At 36.3% G+C, this 16,661-nt stretch overlaps 1 protein-coding gene across 1 annotated transcript; it reads right to left on the bottom strand.

The window, feature by feature from the left end:
• Positions 1–5,103: 5,103 nt before the first annotated feature.
• On the bottom strand, positions 5,104–6,045 carry LOC114042633 (olfactory receptor 5B2-like). The gene has a single exon (XM_027861322.1). It carries the CDS (start codon positions 6,040–6,042, stop codon positions 5,104–5,106), a length of 939 nt encoding a protein of 312 aa, XP_027717123.1. The 5' UTR covers positions 6,043–6,045.
• Between the last annotated feature and the right edge of the window lie 10,616 nt (positions 6,046–16,661).

Here is a 16,661-nt window from a genome sequence, read left to right on the forward strand (position 1 = left end):
ATTCATGACTGAAATTATTAATGTAAATGGTTTTCTGTCGTGGTCTTCATATATTGTGAATATGTCTTAGCAGGTACACTTCAAAATATTTTGTAGATTCTGTAGTTATTTTAATGAACCTCATCTATCCCTTTATACTTGATTTCATTGGTATTCTTCACAAAGTCTGATAATTTATATTTTTAAATACCCTACTACTTTGCTGATGTTATTTTTAGTTTTAGTTGAATTTTTATAGTTTTTCGAATAGACTACAAAATCATCTGCAAAAAGTGTTGTTTTATTTTTGTCTGTGCTTATCCCTTATGTTTCTTGTCACATGGCTATAGCTAGCATTTCATGCACTACATAAAGTAATAACCAAGCCTTGCTTCAAACTTGATGTTATTGGAAAGAAATTTTGTATATCCATATTACATATAATTCTGTAGGGTCAAAATCAAGATCGTGGGGAAGTAGGATAAAGTATAGCCCAGCTCCCCAAATAAACACTTTCACAAGTATCTAAAAAACAAACAAATAAAAACAAGATAAGATTCCTTATCAAGAAATCCAAGAAAAAAAAATCACAGTGAATCATTTTCCAACAAAAGGTAAAACGAGAAAACAGTCAGAGAGCAGAGATATGTAAACACTGCTGATGATATCTGGCTAGCAATTCACCAAGCAATGCATTATAAATCCTAAGAACTGAAACAGGACCAAGGTTGCCCTCCAGGAAAGGAAAAAAGAAAACAGGAAGGGAAAAGTCCCACAGGCTTCTCAAATTAGTGCATGTTTCAGGAGAGTGTTTTCTGCAGCTCTGGTGCTCATCATCCACTTCTGGGTCACCCATCAGTGGTGGACTGAGGAAGGGACTTCTATAAAGGGGTGATGGAGGGTAGGGTCATGAGGTTGAGGCTGTTTGCTGACCAAGGAACCCATTCAGAAGCAAATAATAGCATTGTGTCTCTGGACCAGAAGTAGAACAGGGACTCATTTTTAGCTTTTAGCCCATAATGAAGCCTGAAGTTAAATAATAATAATAATAATTATAATAATAGCAATAGTAATAATAATAATAATGACAGTAATCCCAGACCAAAGGGAGATCAGCATTTCTGTCACTCTAAATGTGCAAAGTTTCTTAGTTGACTAATAGATGCTAAGTCCAGCCACAGTGTACTAGAATTTCCAACCAGGAACAAGCCCACAAGCATAGCATTCAGACCCAAAACTGAATCAGGCACTTGCAGATACAAAAATATGTCAACCATGACCAGTTTGGATCATATCACTTTAAGAAATAACTTTCATATCACACTGAAAGCATCCAGATTCCCAGCCTGAGATGTCCCAGATATTCTGAAATAACTCAGTACTCAATGCCTGAAGACAATAGCAAAAGGACTCAGAGGACAAAAACTCAGATGTAACCCCTAGAAATGCACTAATCCCAGCCTTAATATACATTCCAAAGTCAGAGAACAGCTTTAAGCGATGAGCAAACGAAAATAATAATAATCTCCCCAAGAGAACTCTAATAGAGACAGGAAATTTTGAGACACAACCCAAGAAGGAGAAATGACCCCAAAACATTTACCAGCAAAGCTTTAGAGAAAAACACAGCTTGAGTGCTAATTGAATTGGAATTCCTGGAAGAAATAAAAAATAGTATTATTAAGCTAAAATATTTTTAAAAACCAAATGAGTACACCAAAGGAAAAAAAATGAAAAAGACTTGAGAAATATTTTAGAAATATGAAAAGAGAATAAACAGCTTAGAAAAAGGAGTATAAAATCTTACCTAGGAAAATAACACCATGAAAATTAGCACTTACAAAATATAGTAACTATCTGAGACATTAAAAAAACCATTAGAAACAAAATCAAAATACTAGGAGAAAATAGAAGAAAATTTATTTTATTAAAAACCTTAATGACCTGAAAAATGTTGAAGAGAAAAAAAATTAATAATAACTGGACTACTTGAAAGCTAAGACCAAAAAAATGGCCTAGCCATAATACTTCAAGAAATCATAATAATAACAACCAAGATGTCTTAGATCCGGGGAGCAAAGTAAAACTACAAAGAATCTACTGGTCAATAGAAAGAAACCCCTTGAGAGAAACTCCAAAATGAAAAACCTAAAAATATTATACTTAAAATCCAGAGTTTCCATATCAAAGTAAAAATGATACAAGCATCCAGAAACAAATGAAAAAAGCACTCAGGATTCACCCAGTGAGCTCTTAAGATCAAAATCACACGAGATTTTACAGCTACCACTACAAAAGAGAAAAGGGCTTTGAATATGATTCTCCAAAAGGCAAAAAACAAAGATTTATGGCATAATAGATAATAATCTCCACAGCAAAACTGAGTAAAATGCTACAGGGGAAAATTGAATTTTAATGAAGTATAAGACCTTTAATTATTTCTGATCAAAAGAGCAAAGCTGCAGAGAACTTTGAAACACAAACATAGGAGACAAAAGAAGTATAAAAAGGAAAACATGAGTGAGGAATGATAAGGGACTAAACAAGGCTAAGTGTTTGTATCTTAATATGAGGAGATGATAATTGTATCCCTTGAGCATTCTATCAGCATCAGGGGTCATAGAAGAAGTGTACTTGAACAGAGGGCCCAGCAGTTGTTCTGCTATGTTTAGATTATCTTAAAAGAAAAATTTGAAGGGAGGGGAAGAGGAATACATTGAAAGAAAAAAAGAAGAGAAGGGTAGACATTTTCTCCCGTAATTGGAGTGTACAAATTGAAGTCTATATGATAGAGGAGGGTTAGGAGGAAGAGGCAACATTTGAACCTCATTCTCATCAAAGAAGAAAAGAAGAGAGAAAAAGAGAAAGAGAGAAAGAGAGAGGGGGGTAGGGAGAGAGAGAAAGAGAGAAAGAGAGAGAGAGATTTTACCAAAGAGGGAGAAAGGGAAGGGGATAGAATAAGACAAAGAGTAGATAAAAGGAAGGATTTGTTGTTTTGTTGAATAGTCATGTCCAACTCTTTGTGATCCCACCTGGGATTTTCTTGGTAAAGATATGGGAATGCTTTGCCATTTCTTTCTCCAGCTCATTTTACAGATGAAGAAAGTGTGGCAAACAGTTAAGTGACTTGCCCAGAGTCACACATCTAGTAAGTGTCTGAAACTGGATTTAAGCACAGGTCTTCCTACCTCCAGGGCTGGTATTCTATCCACAGTGCCATATGCAAAACAATGTAATTTTCTTTAATGAAATTTAATTATTAATTAAATTAATTATCTATTATCTTTATCTTTAGTTCTTTAAATCATTAATTATTTAATATTAGCTTATTAAGTCTCCAATAAATGTTAATATTTTCTTTAAACATCCTTGATTATATTTCAGTAAGTAAAATTATGTCTTTAATATTTCTTCTTTTCTCCATTTTTGTAAGGAATGTATACTCTAACATATATTAGTTTTTGTAAAAGTGTCATACACTGTTGATGAAATATGTGTGTTTCTGTGTATGTATATTCCTTTCTATTCCCATGCACTAATCACCAGAGAATTATTTTGTCAAACTTTTCTTTTTTATATTCAATTTAATTTTATCTTCAGTTACAAATTCTCCCTTTCCCCTCTCCCACCCACGGAGAAGGCAAGAAACACAATGCCTATATGAAATTATGCAAAACATATATATGCAGTAGTCAGGTTACCCAAAAATAAAAAAAGAGAAAAAAAGAGAAAAAACCTTGCCACTTTGAGTAGAAGGTTTGACTGGGTGAATTCTTTCCAGGTAGATGCTGCCGTCTACTCTAACATTCTGGAGTTCCCAGAAACCCCAAACCACACCAGAAGAATTCTGAATCGATCCAAACAAAATGAAATACAATTTGGAATTATATCCAGATTCACTAAACTATAAAAAAAAAAAACTTCAAAAGACAGAATGTCCATGAATATAATCACATTTTAGCATCATTTCTGTAGTATAAAAGAACTTAAAATAAAGGGGGCACCCATTAATTGGGGAAAGAGATGCAGCCGTAGCATAATGAACAGAGAGCTGACCTTGGAACCAGAAAGTCCTGGATCTAATTCCTTACTCTTTACATATTCTATGGGATTCTAGGTAAATCATTGAAACTCTCTAAGAATAAAAGTTGCACACTAGGCCAATCAACATTATCAATCAATAAATGTGTGTTAATAGTCTGCTATGTCCAAGGCACTGTTCTAAATGCTGGGGATACAAAAGGAGACAAAAGACTGTCCCTACCCTCTAGGAGCTTATGATCTAATGGGGGACACACGATGGAAACAAATGTAAACAAAGAAGCTATATACAGGATAAATAGAAAATAATTAATAGAAAGAAGGTATTAGAATTAAGACAGATTGAGGAAGATTCCCATTAAAGGAGGGGAGAGACTCATTATTGCCAGGAGCATTGTGATTACAGTTTTAGAGGTTCTGCTAGTTCAAAAAGATTTCTCTTGTACCGAGTATAAATTGGCCTCATTGCAACATTTACCCTTTGCTCCTCATAGTGAACTCTGGGACTAAAATACAAATCAAATTTCTGCTCCACACGGTAGCTCAACTTTTCTCCTCACTAAACACCATATCCTTAAATTGATCCTCATGTGGTAGGGGATTCAGTCTCCTTGATATGTTGGGAATGAAGGATAAGAAGAACTGAAATTTTTTCAGGACTTGAAACAGTATCAGTCACCCAGGAAGCATTTATTGTATGTCCACCCTGTGACCATCATCATACAAGACACTGGAAAACCTGAGAAGGAAAGAACATTGCGTATCTGTAGCTTAAGCTTATATCAGATAAACATTACAAGACACACAAATCTGAAAAAGGTGCTAATGAAAATGATAAAAGATGTATCAATGTGTAGATTAAGTGGTACAGGACTACAAAACTAAAGAAATTAGGAAAAGAAAGGAAGATTTATGGACACATTTTTTGACGGAATCTTCGAGGTCAGTCTCAAGTATTGCTTCAAATCATACACACACACATACACACACACACAACACTTTTTTGTGGTATTGAAGAAATAAGTTATTTTAAGTAGATTTAAGATTAGTTCATTACATATAGCATGTCCTCCCTAATTAAAATCACATGCATACCAGAGGCTTTGCCTTCTCAACAGCTTTCCTAAAGGCTTTAGTGACCTCTGTGTTCCTCAGACTATAGACAAGAGGGTTCAACATAGGGATTACCACGGTGTAGAACACAGAGGCCATTTGGTCATTGTCCATAGAATGACTTGAGTTGGGTTGTAAGTACATGAAGATTACAGTCCCATAGAATATGGACACTGCTGTCAGGTGTGAGGTACAGGTGGAAAAGGCTTTGTGCCGGCCCTCTGCAGAATGAATTCTCAGGATGGTGATGAAAATGAACATGTAGGAGGTCAGGATGATGAGGAGTGCAAAAAAGACATTGAAGGCAGCCAAGATGAAGAGTATCACTTCATTGGTATGGATATCAGAGCAGGAGAGAGCCAGAATTGGGGGAATGTCACAGAAAAAATGATGAACTATATTTGAACCACAGAAGGAGAGGTGAAAGGTGAAGCCAGTGTGTATGGAAGATTCAATGATACCCCAGATGTAGCAGCCAATCACCAGTTGTGTGCACACATTTGCTCTCATAGTGGTGGTATAATGGAGAGGCTTACATATAGCTGCATGGCGATCATAGGCCATAACAGCCAGGAGGAAACAGTCCATGCTAGCAAAAGCCACAAAGAAGAACATTTGAGCAGCACAGCCATCATGGGAGATGACCTTGTTTCCTGTGAGAAGCCCAGCCATCACTTTTGGAGTAACAGCTGATGAATAAATACAATCCACCAAAGAGAGATTACTGAGGAAAAAGTACATGGGAGTGTGGAGTTGGGGATCCGAGTAAATCAGTGCTATCATCCCCAGGTTTCCCACAAGGGTTACAAAATAGATGAATGTGAATGTAATGAAGAGGGGTACTTGAAGCTCTGGGGCATCTGTCAATCCCATGAGGATGAATTCATTCACCTGTGTGCTGTTCTCCATAGACACAATTTGGGAGGTGGTTCAGGTATCAGTCACAACGGGAGAAAAAAAGAAAAATTATCCTACGTAAACACAACATATTAACAAAAAAATCTTGGAGACATTGGATGGCTTCTGATACAAATATTCTTTATTCTTCACCTACCTTCTTGGTGTACCCTCTGATATATCATTGAACTTTGCTAATGGACTTCTGCTGCTAGTCAAGAACAAAACAGGAGCCTTCGATTAGAGTACTGTGGAATGCGTACCAAGCAGAAGCTGAGAAGATTATGTGTTCCTGTAGGCATCCACCCAGGGAATGAGGTTCATAGTTCTGTCTCCCTAGAAAGCAGTACAAGGTTAGTCGTGAGTGAGCTGAGGACCTCTGATGATAAAGGTTACTTTTATAGGGTTAATACCTCTATTGATGTATGCATATTTCTATATGTGTGTGTGTATGTATGTATATACACACACATATTTCTATATGTGTATGTATATGTGTGTATATACACACATGTAGTATATACATACATATATGTGTGTATATATGTGTTTATATACATATATATATGTATGTATACTTGTTTTTAATTAATACCTGCATTTGCTCAGTACACATAGCCTCCTTAACCTTGTGCAAAGCAAAGGCTGGCCTGCCTACTCTACTGAATATACTCCCTCTATCCATCATCATCTGAGGGAAATTGTTTATCAGTACAGCTAAACATCATTTCTTTATTCTCATTCCCTGTTAGCCATTCAGACAGTTCTTGGAACTCTCTTCTCCTCTGACCTCTGTGACACGGCACTTGTGTTTTTCCTCAGTTTGCTCTAATTATTCTTTCTCTGTCTCCTTTGCTAAGTTCTCTTTCTCCTAGTGCTAAGCATTCCTCATGACTCAGTTCTAGGCCTTCTACCCTTCTCTTTCTACATTCTCTCAGAGAGTTCATCTAGTCCCATCAAGACAAGCACCATCACTATTCTGAAAACTTCTCAAATAATATATTTCATCCTATCTGCTCATTGTTGCTCTATGATGTCTCCACCATTTACCAGGGATGGAGAACCTTTGGCCTTAAGGCCACATGTGACCTTCTAAATTCTTAAGCATGGACTTTGGACTGAATCCAAAAAGTGGTATCTCACATCTTCTCAAGCCACTTTAAGGCTAAGAAATGCAGGCAAACAAGAAGTCTTAATATCCCTACTGATTTCCTAAGATAAATAAGTGGTGATCTAGAAAGAGCACTAGACTTGGAATCATAGGATAGTGACTTGAATCCTTGCTCTATCACTTTTTACTGGAGCAATTTAGAGTAAGTCACCTAATGCCTCTCAGTTTCCTCATCTTTCAGGGAAGATATTGGACTGAACCACATCGAAATTCCCAACTGGCTCTAAATAAATGAAGGTATAATCTCTTTAAAAATACAAGTAGATACTATAAGCAGCTAGGGCAGCTAGGTTATATTAATTTTTGCACTTGTGTACCCAAAACATAGCAGTGCCTTTCACTTAGTAAATATTTAAGAAATGATCACCTTTCATCCTTTTGACTCTTTCTCACCCCCTATAGTTTCCACATCATCTCATATTTATTCCTTCCTCACCATTCAGTCACCTTCCTGATTCAACCACTCATAACCTCTTGTCTAGACTATTACATTATTATTACATTTGCCTACTCATTTGCCTTCTATTGTCAGTCTCTCTCCTCTCCTTCATAGGTACTACAAACTTGTCAAATTTATATTTCTGAAGCACAGATCTGGCAGTGGTACCACACAGTTGAAAGGCCTTCTGCAGCTCCCTATAACCTCTAGGATAAAATACCAATTCCCCTTTTAGGAATTTAAAGTACTTCACAACCTGGTTCCAACCCATATTTCTGAACTGATTTTATATGATTTCAAATCACACAATCTGTATTCCAGGCCAATTGGGCTATTTTTAATTCTCTCTAAACAAACTAATATCTTTCACATCCGTGCCTTCATATAAGGTGGCTCACAACTTGCAATGGTCTACTTCATCACTTCTTCTTCTTCTTAGAATCCCTAACTTTCTTCATGGTTCTATCCAAATACCACCTTCTACACATACAAACCCTCCCACCAAAAGTCAACTTCATTCTGTCTCTAGTGGTTAGGGCATTCACTCTTCAAGAAATTACTTTGTTTCTGCTTTTATATGTTTTATATTTACTTCTATATCTACATTTGTTTCTAGATTTCAGGAATAACAGAAGAGACACCATATATAAAGAGCTTCACCAACCTTAAAGCATCATCATCATCATCATCATCATCATCACCAAGTAGGTTATGAACCACTTGAGGGCAAGGTGTGTTTTCTTTTTTATCCTTGTGCTTATTAAATTGCCTAGAATAGTATAGAGATTTAATAAATGTTTGAGTTAATTGATTTCAATTGAACATATAAATAATATTGACAGGAAGACTTGTAAACACTATTTAAGAAAAAAAAGATTTCTAAAGAGAAGTTTATGGCTTAATAGATTTTGAGCTAGAAAGGACCTTAGAGAAATCTCTCCTAACCCCCTTCTTTATAGACAAATGGACTGGGCCCACAGACATGAGGTGACTTTCAACAAATCACATAAGCTTCAAGTCCAGATCCAGCCTCAAATCTTATACTCTTTAAGGATATTTGGCATGGCGAAAATCCTAGTGTTCTCAGAGGTGAGAAACATCAGCTCCAGTTCTGTCTACCAAAAAATTCTTCTGTGACCTCAGTCAATAGGACATTTTCTCTCTTGGCTTTGGTGCCATTTGTAAAATCGTGGAGTAGATTTTAATGGTCTTCATTTATATGGTCCACAGGGAAACTACATGGTGAAGTGGATAGAGCATTGGGCCTTCAGTCAGGAAGACCTGAGTTCAAATCTGGCCTCAGATACTTACTAGCTATGTGACCCTGGACAAGTCACTTAACTCTATTTGCCTTAGTTTCCTGATCTGTAAAATGAGCTTGAGAAGGAAATGGCAAGCCACTCTAGTATCTTTGCCAATATAACCCCAAGGGAGGACACAGAGAGTTAGACATGACTGAAAATGATTGAATCACAAATGTTTTATCCATTTAAAACTACTTACATCATGTAGTCATTTGAAAGGATTTCTAGCAATAAAATAAACGCTACCCCTTAAAATATTGTGAAAAAAGTTAAAAATTCAAGTTTCCTGTCATGGACTTTGAAGGACATAGAAGTACAGATAACAAGTATATGAACTAGTTGTCACATTGGAAATTGAGGTGAGAAGTCATGAGTTCAACATTTGGTTCTGTTCCTTCTTACATGTGGGATGTTGGGCAAGCTCCTTATAATCTCTGGGTCTCAATTTCCTTTTCAGTAAAACTACATAACCTCTGAAATCTCTTCTAGCTCTGAGTCTTATGATCTATTGTTAGATTATAGAATATGGGACCACATGCATTTAGAGTGCAAAACATGGAATTAAGAACCCTTTACACACACCCTATTTGTAATATGGCACTAGTACTGTAAATCTGAGTAAATTCTGACACTAGCACTTTAAAATTGGAGACCTACCTGGGTCCTTCAGAGTGGTTGACAAAATTCCAAGGGACAGAAGTGGCAGAGCACCTTTATTACCTCATCTCTAATCAGAATCATAGGTCAGGGAAGAGAGAAGAGAATCCATTGGAGAAACATTTCTTCAGTTAATGGCTCTGAAAGATCAGAGCTCTCCAATACATTAACTGTTATCAATCCATGCCAATGCTTTTACATAGATTTTTCTGCAAATAAAATCAATAGCTGGATTAAGGCATGGAAAAATAGTTTCTTTGCAATAATAATAATGATGATGATAATAATGGGCAACCACTTGACCACACATTAGTTTCAGAGAAATGAGCCTAAATGGTGTCAGGATAAGCTTTCCACATCTAGAGGTCTGGGAGTACATGTATAAAGCCATGAGAACACAGGTGCTCACAGAGGGAAATTGTTCCTCTGAGGCACTGACAGCTCCTCAGTCTGCTAACTGTATAACATGTAATTAAACCCCTAGTCTTTAGGGACACAGCCCTAATTTCTGCAAGGAGTCCTTGGAGTATTCTGCTGTTGTTGTCAGGGCTTTTCCCTAATTCATAGAAGACATGGCTATTGTCACAAGAGTCAAGAAATAGTGTACATGAGTTCACTAGGAAGCAAGAGGTTGTAGACATTAGATGGATAAGAGAATCATAGTGAGGGGATAAGACTCTTAAGGAGAAAGCAATGTGGCTCCCCATAATTCAACCTGATTTCTTTGGCCTCTTTGGAAAGAAATGTCTTTTCACATACTGTCCATGTAATCATCAACCAAAGAAGCTAGGACGTGTCAGGTGGAAGATGAGGAAGTAGACCAGCTTCCTTTTCTAGTACACTGCATATCTTAAAGTAGTTTCCCTAATCCATCTACCCAAACCTCACAGATATCTTCTGTCCTATTGGTAGAAGAATCTGAGAAGGAATGAGGTGGTATGTGGTTCACTCTCCTGTGAGTACCTCCTAACTCTAGCAGCTCAGCTGGATTCTGAGAAGAATGAAGGACCATGATTCATTCCAACCTGCATCTCTGAGACCGACTTCCTTCCCTGACTCCTTTTAAGAGCTAAATTGATGCATTCATCTTGTGAATCATAGGATTCTAGAATTGCAAATGACCTCAGTGACTATTCATCCCATCCCATGCTTAAACAAGTATTCCTTCTTCAATATTTCTCAACAATTCAACTCCATTTGAAGTTCCTCAGTGAGGAGGAAGTCACTTCTTCCTGAGGCAACCTTCCCACTTTTGGAAGACTATCATTAAGATTTCCCTCCCAACCAGTCTAAATCAGTCTTCTGAATAGGGCATCAAAGAGATACCCCAGCCCACTGTGGCAGCCACTGCCATGCTTTGGGGGAAGATTCTTCCCTGATATCCTTCCTATGTTGTTCCTGTTTCCTTATTGTTGCTCTCTTGGTTATTTTCAATTAAAACAAGGGCCTTTTCCTTAGACGTATGAAATTAAGAGAGTTATTGTTCTTGGAATTGCCTGGCACAATGTATTGTTCTACAAAGCCTTATTTAGTACTAATACTGAGCCCCAACAATGATCATGAACAATAGTCCCAAAATTTTGACTGTGGATCCCTGAGGACTCTGGAAACCTTTTTAGGAATTTGCAAAGTTCATATTATTTTCGTAATAATACCTAGACACTTTAATTTTTAGTATGGTAAATATTAAAATATATAATCCACATAAACAAAAGTCTTTTTGAGTCCTTGATAATTTTAAGAGAAGAAAGAATTCTTGCAATCAAAAAGTATAAGAACTGATGATAAGGATTCCAGGTCCTAGAAAGTCCCTTCTAATACTAATGGCCTACAACTCTGAAGCATGGAAAGGTGGAGTATATTTGTGGTCATTCCTAAATAACATATTCTCTAGCAATCTCAGCCCAGTATCAGAGTCTGATATTATGGGAGTTGGGGGAGGGTACATGGAGCAGCTCTCCAAAGGATACCAGGCATATTTAAAGTGTGGTTGTGTCCACAGAGACACTGACAATATTGACTTCCTCTAACAGCCTCCTTTGCCTTGTCAGCATCCCTGCTACTTCATTCTGACTCCCTCCATGCTTACTAAAGAGTGTTAATAGGATTTTACTGAGCCAGTCTCTAACTTGAGAACGATAAAACAGCAGACCAGAGACAAAGTGACAGTAATCAAGTAGCCATTTAATTAATTAGTTTCATTATGAGGAACAGATTTGCAAATCAGGAATTCTTCTGATCAGAATTCCACCTTGCTGAAGTGAAGTCAGAGATTATACGCATAAATCACAATGGGAAGGGAGGGGAGAAGGTGGATTGTAAAAAATCATTTCCCAAGACCAAAATGGTTTCTCGTGACAAACCCATAAGTGGAAGATAATACAACAGTTCTGGAGTCCTGGGGAAGCAATATTGTTCAAGTCTTTGGAGACTGTTACTTGGTGGGTCACAGGACAAGAGTTCTGTGATGGAAACAAGTTCTATAGTTTTTGATTCACTTCGCCTATGTTTCATAGGCACAAGAATGCCAGTAGTTGTGAGTGTTGTCAAAGTTTTGATTGATCATTTCAAGCTGCATTGTGAGCTTCTAACTCACGAGCTAGAAAAGGCAATTCTTGAGAAATCTAATTATTAGTACATTCATTACACACATCATATCAATCACTGTGAAAATCATAATCCCCTTCACATTAGGAACCATTTTGCAGAGGAATGAGTGTCAAGCTAGCTCAAGAGATTCAGGCTGGTGACACTAGATGTGTGATGATGGGAAAATTCTGTCACGTCTCTGAGTGCCAATGCATATAAAATGGTATCAATAATATCTGTAGTAATTGACTAATGGAGCTATTGTGAGGACCAAATGAGAGAATTCAAGTAATGCCATAAACTAAATGACAACTATAATGCCTCAAATCTCCCCCCTTAGACTTCACCTCTCACCTCTTATGGTGTCATGCACCTGCCCCTTCTCCTAATTCTGCTCTAACCTCCAAGTTCTCATAGATCAAATTTTTGACTCAAGACTTTATCTTACTTGCATTTATTTGACATTATATTCACATTGTCTTAGGAAGATTCTGAAGATCACCTGGTAGGATAAGATACCAGACATCAAGGTCCTTTCTCAAACTAAACTGCAAAACATTCAAACTTTACTTCAGAGAGGGCAATTCTGATGGTTTGGCCACGTTGTTTGAATACAAAGTGTACTCTTGCCAGAAGAACGATTTTATGGAGAATTCACACAGGTCAAGCATTCCCATGGTGGTGAAGCAATACAAGAACACTCTCAAGGTCTCTCTTAAGCACTTTGGAATTCAACCTCAGACACTTGATGCTTCTTAGCTGTGTGATCCTGGGCAAGTCACTTAACCCCTACTGCCTCAACAAAAAGCAAAAAAAGAACTTTGGAATTGATTGTGTGACATGGGAGATACTGACACAGGACTGTTCAGCGTGGGGAGCCCACATTAGAGAAGGTGCTGTGCTCTATGAGCAAAACAGAATTGAAGTAACTCAAAAAAAATGTAAGGTGCACAAATTTAGATAATCCACCCTAAATCTTCACATAGTCTATTTGTGCCCAACCTGTGGAAGAACATTCTGAGCTCATGTTGATCTGATCAGCCACAGATGTATACACCATAACTTGACTCTAGTATAGTGATGTCATTTTGGTCTCTTCAAGAATGAAGGACAACAACCAACCAATAATTATCCCTGCTTTTAATGCTGAATGTACTCTTGTTCTCAACTTCTACCTGATCTCCCATTATTGATGCCTACTATTAAATCCTGATCTTTCCTGGGTCATGATAATTTCAGGTCTAAAATTAATAATTTTAATTTCATTTATATTTTTTTATTTTTTTTATTTTGATTTATCAATAATCACTTCCATATGCTTTTGAGTTTAAAATTTTTCTCCCCCTTCCTCCCCACAACTCTCCCAAAGACAGCAAACAATCTGATATAGGCTATACATTTACATTCATACTAAACATGTTCTCACATTAGTGATGTTGCAAGCAGAAATTAAAACCAATAGGAGGAACCATCAGAAAGAGGAAACAAAACTCAACAGAAGAGAAAAAAAATAACAATTCAGCTTCCATAGTTCTTTCTTTGGGTGTGGATAGCATTTTCCATCACAAGGCCTGTGGAGATGTCTTAGATCCTTGTATTGCCAGGAAGGGTTAAGTTTATCAATATTAGTCATCACACAATATGGCTGTTATTGTGTACAACGTTTTCTTGGCTCTGCTCACTTCACTCAGCATCAGACCATACAAGTCTTTCCAGGTTTTTCTGAAGTCAGCCTGTTCGTCATTTCTCACAGCACAATAGTATTCCATCACATTCAAATACCACAACTTGCTCAGCCATTCCCCAATTGATGGGCATCCTCTCAATTTCCAATTCTTTGCTACCACAAAAAGAGCTGCTATGAATATTTTTATACATGTAGGTCCTTTTTCCATTTGTGTGATCTCTTTGGGATATAGCCCTAGGTGTGCTATTGTTGGGTCAAAGGATATGCACATTTTTATAACCCTTTGGACATAGTTCCAAATTGCTCTCCAAAATGGTTGGATCATTTCACAACTCCACCAACAATGTATTAGTGTTCCAATTTTCCCACATCTTCATCCAATATTTATCATTTTCCTGTTTTGTCATGTTGGCCATTCTGATAGGTGTGATGTGGTACCTCAGAGTTGTTTTAATTTACATTTCTCTAATCAGTAGTGATTTAGAGCATTTTTTCATATGAACAAAGATAGTTTTAATTTCTTCATCTGGAAACTGCCTGTTCATAGCCTTTCACCATTTACCAATTGAGGAATGACTTGTGTTCTTATACATTTGATTCAATTCCCTAGATATTTTAGAAATGAGTCCTTTATCAGAAATGCTACCTGTAAAAATTGTTTCCCAGCTTTCTACTTTCCTTCTAATCTTGAATACATTGGTTTTGTTTGTGCAAAACCTTTTTAATTTAATGTAGTCAAAATTATCCATTTCAGATTTCATAATGATCTCTGTCCCCTGTTTGGTTATAAATTCTTCCCTTCTCCATAGATCTGACACGTAAACTATTCCTTGATGTCTTAATTTGTTTATGGTATCAACTAAATGATGTCTAAATCATGTACCTAAGTTGACCTTATCTTGGTATAGGGTATGAGATGTTGTTCTATGCTGAGTTTCTGTCACACTATTTTCTAGTTTTCCCAGCAGTTCTGTCAAACAGTGAATTCTCATGCCAAAAGCTGGAGTCTTCGGGTTTATCAAACAGTAGATTACTATAGTCACATATACTGCGTAGTCATGTGAAAAAAGAATCAACAAAAGGGGAAAACCACAACAAAGAAAAAGAAAACAAAAACAAAAAAAGTAAAAATAGCATACTTCAATACGCATTCAGACTTCATAATTCTTAAAATGGGTGTTTTTCTTCATACTTCTTCACTTCTTCACATACTTCACACTACAGTGTATTGTATACCTAAACTATTCCATTGATCCACCACTCTATTTCTTAGACAGTATCAAATAGTTTTGATGATTGCTGACCTATAGTATAGTTTAAGATCTGGTACAGGTAGATTACCTTCCTTTGCCTTTTTTTCCCATTAATTCCCTTGATATTCTTGACTTTTTGTTCTTCTAGATGAATTTTGTTACTGCTTTTTCTACCTCCATAAGATAATCTTTTGATAGTTTGATTGGTATGTCACTGAATAAATTAATTTAGGTACAATCTAACTATCTCTTCTTGGAGATTTTATTAGTGATATCTAATGATTTGTGTCAGTTTATTTTATATCGTACTACTCTGGTAAAAGTGTTAATTGGTTCAACTAACTTTAAATTGTATCCGTAGTATTTTCCAAATATAACTTCATATTGTCTGCAAAAAGAGATAATTTCTTACCTCATTTCCCAATTAATTTTTCTTCTCTTATTGCTATTGCTAGTATTTCTAAAACAATATTGAATAATAGTGATGGCACATAGTGTAGTTTCTGTTTTTCTTTTTTAATTAAATTTATTTTTGCTGTAACTTTCTTAGAGATGATGATTGCTACCCATGTTTTTTGTTTTTTTTAACACTAGCTGAAGCATAATAAATTCTACTCCAGGTCTTTAACACTCTGTGTACTTCTCAAATTTATTGTATTTCTTCTAAGCAGCATATTGTTGAATTCAGATTTTTAAACCATTCTGCAATCCATTTCCATTTCATGAGTAAATTCATCCCATTCAAATTCATAGTTATTACTAGTTGAGTATTTCCATTCACCCCATATTTCTTCACTATCTTCTAGCCCTACTTAACCCATCCCTCCTCACAGGTCTAATTTAATTTTAAACAATAACTTGCTTTCCTATTTTTAATCTACTCAGCCTGCTAAGAGTCTCTCCCTTATCCTCTCCTCCGCCCTCCTAATTCTTAACCTACATACTTTTCTAAAAGTCCCTACTTTATCCTATTCTTTGACCCTCTTATTTCTTTCTAGATTTAGGAGACTTTTATACCCTTCTAGATATATAAGCTGTTCTCTCTTTAATCCACTTCTGATGAGAGTAAGTTTCTAACACTACCAGTACACTACCCCCACTTACTCCTTCTATATCAGTTTTTCTTTTCACAACTCATTTGTATGAGATAATTGCTCCTTTTTACTTCTCCCTACACAATATTGTATTTTTTAGAATCACCCTATCATACTTAGCTCAACCTCAGTCTTTTTCTCAAAATACCCAAGTAATTATGACAGTCTTAAAACCATGATAACATTTTCACATCTAAGAAGTAAACAGTTTGACTTTCTACTAGACCTTTCAGCAAAACATTGAGAATGATGATACAGTGATAATTATCAACCTAGCTGAAGTCACTTAAAAAGACCTTCCTGAGACTCATATAAAAAAATGACAGATTCATAAAAGCTGATGTGTTTAAGACATCATATCTTTCTGTGGTATGGGAAGTTTGTTCAAACTCCTGTGAAAAGATGCAGAAATATTAAATCTTCAAAGGTATCTTTGG

Source organism: Vombatus ursinus, unplaced genomic scaffold (genome assembly GCF_900497805.2).
Source record: "Vombatus ursinus unplaced genomic scaffold, bare-nosed wombat genome assembly UNPS02014662.1, whole genome shotgun sequence".
Classification (NCBI taxonomy): domain Eukaryota; kingdom Metazoa; phylum Chordata; class Mammalia; order Diprotodontia; family Vombatidae; genus Vombatus; species Vombatus ursinus.

Bases quoted from the DNA above. Each gene is read 5' to 3' on its own strand.
- LOC114042633 (XM_027861322.1), bottom strand. From the start codon at position 6,042: ATGGAGAACAGCACACAGGTGAATGAATTCATCCTCATGGGATTGACA.